The 8,640-nt window shown below is 34.7% G+C and overlaps 1 protein-coding gene across 1 annotated transcript; it reads right to left on the minus strand.

Annotated features, from left to right (window-relative positions):
- Nucleotides 1–4,320: 4,320 nt before the first annotated feature.
- LOC18440476 (uncharacterized) lies at nucleotides 4,321–4,722 on the minus strand. Its single transcript, XM_006850617.4, has one exon. It carries the CDS (start codon nucleotides 4,720–4,722, stop codon nucleotides 4,321–4,323), a length of 402 nt encoding a protein of 133 aa, XP_006850680.4.
- Between the last annotated feature and the right edge of the window lie 3,918 nt (nucleotides 4,723–8,640).

Genomic DNA, 8,640 nt, shown 5'->3' on the forward strand with positions numbered 1-8,640 from the left:
GAACAATACCAAACCGGGCCGAATGGCCCCGGACCCTCGAGCATTTGAGGGCTCGCCCGTATTAGAACCGGCATCTTCTTTGCCTCTCTGATTCAAAAGTTGACCAGAAGATCTCTAATTTTAAAGGGTTGTTGTGCCCTAGAGATGACTGAAGATGGTCAGGGTTTATGGACATATCCTTTCATGGCTTAACGTTTCTTGAGGTTTGGATTAGGGTTTTTAGGTTGAGATTTTAGGCTTAACTTTCTCTGAGCAAAAGGGCCAGGGTTTCAATCTTCCTCCTCCTCTCTCCCAAAATGGCCACGAAAAAAGGGTTTATAAAGGCCAAGGATCTATTGGGAATAGCATCTTTCCATAACCAACAGATCCCCTAACCAAAGATACCATTTTTGGTGATTCGGGTTTGGGCGACCCCAGTGGTGTCGCCCAAACAAACATGGTAAAAACTACACAAAGAGGCAAGAAATTGACGCACAAAAGAAATTTCTAATTTGGGCCTGAACAGGGCTGATCGACACTAGTGGTGTCACCCTAGTCAACTGGGCAGCACCACTCAGTTGCCCAGTCTAGGCTGGGCGACCCACCTGGTGTCGCCCAAACCAAAGTGATCCAAACTAAAAATTTCCACTTCAGATGTGTTCCTTAGCCTGTTGTGAAGCTCTCAAATAAACTTTGGGTCAAAAAGGATTTTCTACTATTTTTAATGATTTTTTTGGTAAAACATGTCGTTTGCAAACAATACACAAGAACAGTGCAAAGTCAGGTAAGAGGAAGATTCAATGTGGCCTAAGTTATTTCATATGTTTTTTCATAGGTTTGTGGCTTGGTTAGCTAGGAACACAATATTATCCTATGCAGGCTCGATTGGTTTGGCAACAGCAAACTTTGCGGAAATGACAGCCTTACTTAGAGGGTTACAGATTTTTTCAGAACGCAAATTGGGCACCATATGTGTGATTGAGGGAGACTCTTTGAATGTCATCAGGTGGTGTAGGAAAGAGCAATCGGTTCCTTGAGAACTACGGCCTTTGTGGTTGCAAATCTTGGATGCCTCTATCAAATTGACGGTCTCCTTCTCCCATGTTTATCGTGAAGCAAATTGTGTTGCAGATGCTCTAGCTAAAGGGGGCGTTTCTCTTGGTTCTCTTTCTATTTCTGATTCTGTAATTTCGTTTTAACCATTTAATAAAGTTCTGAATTTTGATAAAAATATATATATATATATATACATGTGATGGAATGTTGGGAAATTTATGCAAATATTCATTTGTTTATTAAAATTTACAAAAAGAAAAAGTTTATATAAGTTTGACACTTTAAAATGTAGAATTAAAGTGCACCTCTAAAATGTAGAAAATGGTTGTTTTGATGTTCGAAACATATCTAATTGATCATCTTGACATCAAGATATATAGATATGGTTGAAAAAGAGATTTCAAGTCCTAAAATTAATACATCTTGCAACATATTATCTGGAGCACCTATTTTCAAGGTTTTTCATGCATTTATTGATTCGCTTGATTTGAACCATTTTTGGAGTTTTTTATTTTATAATTAGAGACAAAAGAGATTCTCACATCATTATAAGAATTTTTTACACCAAAATTGCATCTCATGACATAGTTTGGAGTTGCACCTTACTTTGATTATTTAAGGTTGCAAACTTACACAAAACCACAACCTTTATAAGATATCTCTAATCTTTTATATTTGGGTGATGTTTACATAAGGTGTCAACTTTATACTAATGAAGTAAATTGTACCTCAAAACTTTGCGAAAGATGCAGTTTCGATGCCGGAAAGCCTTGCGATGATATGAAATCTATACCACTTCTAATTATGAAATTTAAAGTTTCAAAAAAAGGGAAGATCAAGTAGATTTATAGACACTTGAAAATCTTGAAAATGGACTGTTCAGATGAAATGTTTTTAGGACTACAAATTCTTTTTCTTCATATCCATGAATCTCGAGATCAAGATGATCAATTGAAGGGTTTTCCAGCTTTGGAAAATCCTTCTCCAATGGTTTTTTAGGTGCACCTTATTTCCATAGTACAAGTTTGGCATTTATGTAAATTTTGTCCTCTATATTTTACATGCATATGTCACTTTTAAGTGTTTCTAGTGTTTCAATCTTATCGTTTTCCATGTACATTGAATTGAGCACAAATTTTGAGAGTCCATAAATCTCATCATCATGCATCTATAAAAAAAAATTTAGAAATGACCATCTAAAGATATAATGACCAAAATATCCATAAAATTTTAGTGGTATTTTGGTCATTTTATTAATTTAAAATTACTGTTGCATGTTTTATAGATGTGAACGATGGATGGTGATGGTATGATGTGACATCAAAAACAAAAGTTGAGTTAAAATATGATTCATACTCTAAAAGTCGGGACATGAGCTTAAAATATGAACTAGTGAGAACAATTTGTAAATTTTATAAATATAAGAGATATTTACACAAATTTCCCTAGAAGAAATTGTCATCCAAACACATCATAAAAAAGATAAACAAATAAAAAATAATAGAAATAAAAATAAAAATTTAGAAAAAAATAGCAAAACATAAGATTAACTTGTTTGAATGCTTTTGGGGAGCAATTTCAGGAGTTGTGAGTTCTTCATTTCCCTCAGCCAAGCAGGGTTACCATAGAGCAAAAGCTCCCTGGAGTTTAGAAATCAGGGTTTGAATAGTTAGGACCTAATATTCAACAATGCTATATCTCAACTTGGATTCCTCCCACTCAACTGTCCACCAAAACAAAGATAAAAAAAAAGGACCTCTGAGGTCAAACATTAACCTATAACTTCTTTCTTAATGGGCAAGAATGTGACATCTATGTTTGAGAGGGAGAGACCCACTTGGTGCGGTAGGTTAATAATACTCATAGGATAGAGCCCACCTTTCTTGTGTTTCATTATGATAAATGGGATGAATTCGAAGGTGATCGATTAAAGTATGGAGAGTTGTGGTGGTGAGTATCATTGTTTTCTCCGGCCCAATTTGCTTTTTCATCCTTCCGTTTTTTCAAACTTGGGAGAAGAAAGAGAAGCCATCTTGCCTCGTTCATCGTGTATTCCGCCCCCAACCGAATCGAATGCATTGGATCCCTCTCTCTCTCTTATTCTTTACTTTTCAAGATATTTTGCAGTAAAACTTCATCTAGAATTAATTTTAAAACTTCCAACTTAATGTAACTTCTTCAACCTATATATTAACTCACTAAAAAGAATTCTTGATTAAACCTTTTATGCATTTGAAAAAATAATATATAGCGATTGAATGGAGACCGTCTAATTTTTAGAGGGAAAGATCTAAGTATTAAAAACCTCGTAACTCAAATTTTTCTTTTTGACAATAACCTAGAAAGTTCCCAAAAATATCCTCCCAAACATATCTTCTAACTGAGGGAGTAAATGTATACAGTATTCCAGCAAGAGCATATGATGTGCTTGATTATTTCTTATCCACAAATGTCAAAATCACAATGTGAATGAGATTTAAAACTGGGCAGTTGTGGATCCATCTTTTATAGGCCAAATTTCAAAAAAGATTTTCTTGGGTATGCTATGTAGAAGTGACGGATACCTCGTTGTACCTGAAATAAACACGCAGTGGTGTACAATTTCAATAGAACAACTCCAATACATAATTACATCAACGATGAAAACAAAGAAACTATTTATTCACCCAAAAGTATAACACGTCACCTTTATTTTTTTCCACCATGAAATCCAAATCCATATCAGAACAATGCATTAGCATGCTCCCATAGGAGCAATACTGTACAATAACTCCCTTGAGCAAAATTGCTTTTCGGTATTTCTTAGATAATTATTATCCAAGAAAAATATTTGGATTTTGACTTTTTAAACATCTAGGTATTTCCTTCCAAATATTAGCTGGTTCGTATGCAATGTCACTTTTTTAAAACATGTAGAGACTGAGATTTTTTTTTTTTTAACAAAAAAAATAAAAAAACCTTTGATTCTTTTCCCGGGGTTCTAGGTATTAAATCCTCAAATTTTAGAATATTATTTTCATATGTTTTGCCCGAAGGAGTAGATGGACAATATACACTGTAGGAGTAGGAAATCCTTTGACAATTAATAAATCACATAACACTTCACCCCATTCCTCACATTCAGCAATCAGTGACGCACAGGCCAGAAGGGAGGGAATACCAAAAAAAAAAAAAAAAAACCCACCAAACCATTTTCCACTGTTAGAGCATAAATAAGAAAATTTGATAAACAAAAGTGAAACAGAGAGCAAAGAGAAAGATTTCCTGTGGTTCTCCAGAGCCTAATCACAGGTGGTCCACAACATCTACTGTGGCAGTGCAAGCCAGGAGCCTGTGGAAGATGGAGAAGAAGGCGGCGCACGAGATCGATGTGATTTTCTCTGTCATTGTCTTCTTCTCGCTCCTCCTCCTCTTCCTCTGCCTTCGACAAACAACCCTACTCTTCACCCTCCCGAAGCACTTCTTGGTCTTCTGTTGTACACTCTCCTTCCTGCAGAATGTATAGCTCCTTAGGTACATCTGCCGGCACGAGTAGCTATCGACCACCCTCTGCTGCTGCTGCAGTTTGCCACTGGCCATTGATCTCACAAACTCAGCATCGGATTCCGGCCACTTGTACAGATTCACGTACGTGGGCCTTACCGGTGTATCGGCATCCAGGCAGCCAGCAACACACCCAGAATTCATCATTTCTAGAGAGTGAGAGGTTGAATTATTCACAGAGAGAGAGAGAGAGAGAGAGAGAGAGAGAGAGAGAGGGGGAGAAGGGGGAGGTGTAGAGTGCAGCTCAGAGAAAGGATTTTTATCCCATGCTGCCTAAGGCTATCATCATCAAGCTTTGTCAGCAAGAAAAGCAGAGTGGAGAGAGATAAATAAAGTGGACTAAGTGGAAGGAAAGATAAGAGTTATATGCAAAGATAAAGGATACAGTTTCTATGCGGCCAGCCCGCATGTGTAGAAATGTGGGCTCCGCAATAAATATATTTTTAAAATATTATTTGATCTTAATTTTTAGATAATATATAATCTTTAACATGGAGATTATAAATATGAAAAATAAATAAAAAATTAAAAAGTAGAAACAATAATCATATTAAAAAGACATTTGGACTGTTATATTCACTTGCTTTTAATGAATTACCTCCATCTTTACGATGGATGCTTTATGCATCTAGACCGTATATTGTAAAAATACGGTCCAACCCACATGAAAGAATTTTCTAATAATAAGTGCCCGTGAATTCTTCATAAATTACAAACTACTGCTGAATGCGTATTATTAATCGCCACCTGTTGCTATTTTTCTACTAACAGTGGAGTGTCGTTCAAATGTCCATTCCACATTGTTTATTAGCCAGTGGCACTTCTCACAAAAGCAAGCCAACGAGAACGCCAATCTTAACCAAAATAATAAGAAGTATTATTTTAATATTCGGATCGGTAGGGTAGATTGTTCACCCGTAGATTTATATCAGGTCGTTGGATCGGCAATATTGAGTCGGATCGGTTTCAATCAATGATCTAAAAAATATTAAAAATAAATAAAATAAAATAAAATTTGAAGCACAAAGGCCCTTGTCTTTAGCATGAGTATGCTGTACTTTTTAGGTGTGTTTGTTTGGCCGGAGCTTCGGCTTCAGAAGCCGAACCTTCTAAGCCTTTTGCCTGCATTGGTGGACATGGAAGGAGTTGGAATTAGGAAGAAAATGGAAGTTGCAACTTTGGTCCAAAAACAGAACCGCAAAATATAGATCCGAGGCTGATTGTGCTACAACGACGTGGCTGCCTTGATCTCGATCAAGGGAATGAAGAGGAAGGGATCTTCAGCCCTAACTCCTGCCACTAGAGGTACTGCAAGTACACAAGATGGCCTTCTAACTCAAGGTAATCGAGATACACAATGATGAGAATTCTCCCTCTCTATACCAAAGAGGAGGAAGAAGATTTCATTATCAAATTATCAACAAAACTAACTATTACAGCAATGTACAATACATACAGACCCATTGTGGAGCTAGAAAATGTTCAAAATATCCCTAACAAACTAGCAAAACGATCCAATTTTCCTATACCTATTCCTTATAACTTTCATGCAACCTAATTCCCATATAACAAAATCTTCATTCATCGAACGATATTCTCATACATAGAAAGTCTACTTCATTGAACTTTTAGATTGATGGGTACTCAAAATAACATTACTCTATTTTAACTCTTTGACAACAAGAAAAATCCACAGCACTCTATTTTTACCCTTGACTTTAAACTAAACCAAGAAAGTCCTTCATAACAAATTATGTTTATACATTTTAAATGACAAATACATCCCGGGGCCAAAAGTTCTAGAAAATAACAAACACATCCCAGAGCCAAATTCAAAAATGATACTTGTTCCTGCCTGCCCCTTGATACAATTTACATCACCCTTCCATGCCATCATTAGAGGCAAAAGGTTTAGAAAGTTCGGCTTTCAAATCCGAACGAAACTCCTGCGAAAGACCCACATTTAGGTTTCAGCAATGCAGAAGTGACCCTTATGATGCATGAGCAACAGGCAACCATTTCACCAAACATTGGCTTGTGTTGGTGCCAATAAAGTATAGGGGGTTTTGGATACGGTTGAATCAAATACAATTTTTCATATAATAATGAAATATACTAAATATATAAATTATAAAAAAACTGGTAAACTAACAACTAGAAAAAGCTATACTCATAATCTGTTATATAGTTTCACAGAAGTCATGGTGGAATTTCGTTCAAGGAATAAGAAGAAAATATTCATAATCCACATATTGGTGCCAATAAAGTGTAGGGGCTTTTGGATACGGTTGAATCAAATACAATTTTTCATAAAATAATTAAATTTATTAAATATATAAATTATAAAAAACGGTTAAACTAACAACTAGAAAAGCTATATCCATAATTTGTTATATTTTTTCACAGAATTCATGGTGGAATTCCATTCAAGGAACAAGAAGAAAATATTCATAATTTACATATTCGTGAATTACACAAAAAATGAATTATATATTTTATCTAGATTCTTCGAATGGGAGAAGTGGAGATGTGCATCTGGAGTTTTATGTAATCTCCGCATATCTATGAAACTAAATGGGACATTTTATAGGGAAGTTGTAAAAGCAGCCATATTGTATTTGATAAAATGTTCGGCGGTCAACAAACAACATATCCACAGGCCGAGTGTAGCTGAGATGAGGATGTTGAGATATATAAGTGGCAAGATAATAAAGGATAAAATTCAAAATAATTGAATGGAACTTAGGGGTAGATCCATTGAACAATAGGATGAGGACAGTAGACTTAGGGAGGCTGAGCATGTGCGGCACAGATCTAATACAACATTGCTTAGGAAGGACAAATTGGTTCAAGTAAAAGGCTCTTAAAAGCATGAGAAACGCCCAAAAAGACATGGATAGAAATAGTGAGAAGAGATATAGCAACTTACAGTCTGACTGAGAGCATGACCGTTAATAGATCAAAATTGTAAAATAAGAAGTCACATAGCCGATCCACATAGTTGGGATGGGATCTCTGATATTAGAGGGAAAGTAACCTATGAATATGTTCCACATCGTTGAAAGCTAAGATAGCAGCCCCTTCATTTCTGGTCAATTTTTAGGTAAAAAGCGAACAAGTTGAAACTTGAATGTCATCGAGGCTTTGACCAAATTGTGGAAGGTAAATGTGAGATTTTCAAGTTAGATGATGGCATTTTGTAGTAGTGAGAGCAAGGGTGGGGAAGGGAAATGAGCCTATGGCTGAGTCATGAAAGTAGTCATCCTCTTTCTATTACTTATTATTGTTATCTACATTATAAGCAATCTTATTCAGAACGTGGCATGTGCATTCTTTCAAGTTGTTATGTAAATTGTAACAAATATCATTCATGGGTACTTATGAACATTCTCAACAAAAAAAAAAAAGTATTCGTGGGTTCTTAGTTCCCTGGTAATTAATACTAAAAGAGGGGCATCTGCCAATTGTTAATTCATGGGTTCTAGCTCCCTAGCAGTTAACCAAATGCAAGCTAAGGAAATAAAATTTCAAAATTTTAATAAAACGTTATAAAAATATTTTTTAAAATTTTTTAATAAAGAACAATAAAATAATTTTAAAACCATCATAAAAATTTAATGTATTCAACAATTTTGAAAACCTTCAAAATATAATGTAACTTCAAGTAAGAAAAAAATAGTGATAAAAACGGGATTTCCAATGCTTACTTTCGTAGAAAAGTAACACATATATTGTAAAGCTTTACTATAAGAAATTTGGAAATTGGTCATTTGAAACTACTTTTAAAAATAATAGTTTTGTTAAAACTCTTGAAAATATTTTAATGAGTCATCAATGAACTTTAAGAGCATAAAAATATTGGAAAACAAAACAAATGAAAATAGAAAAATTGAAATAATTTTTAAAACTAATGTTTAGTTTCAAAAATTAATAAAAATTAACTATTGGAAAAGGAAAAGATAAACTCGTAACTATTCTTTAAAACACAAAATTTTATGCTTAAAAGCATAAATTCCACAAAAAATTGAAAAAAAAAATGCATGTTTCCTTTTTTATCTACTT

Source organism: Amborella trichopoda, chromosome 8, assembly GCF_054954075.1.
Source record: "Amborella trichopoda isolate Santa Cruz 75 chromosome 8, AtrichopodaSantaCruz75HAP2 v2.0, whole genome shotgun sequence".
NCBI classification, from domain to species: Eukaryota; Viridiplantae; Streptophyta; class Magnoliopsida; order Amborellales; family Amborellaceae; genus Amborella; species Amborella trichopoda.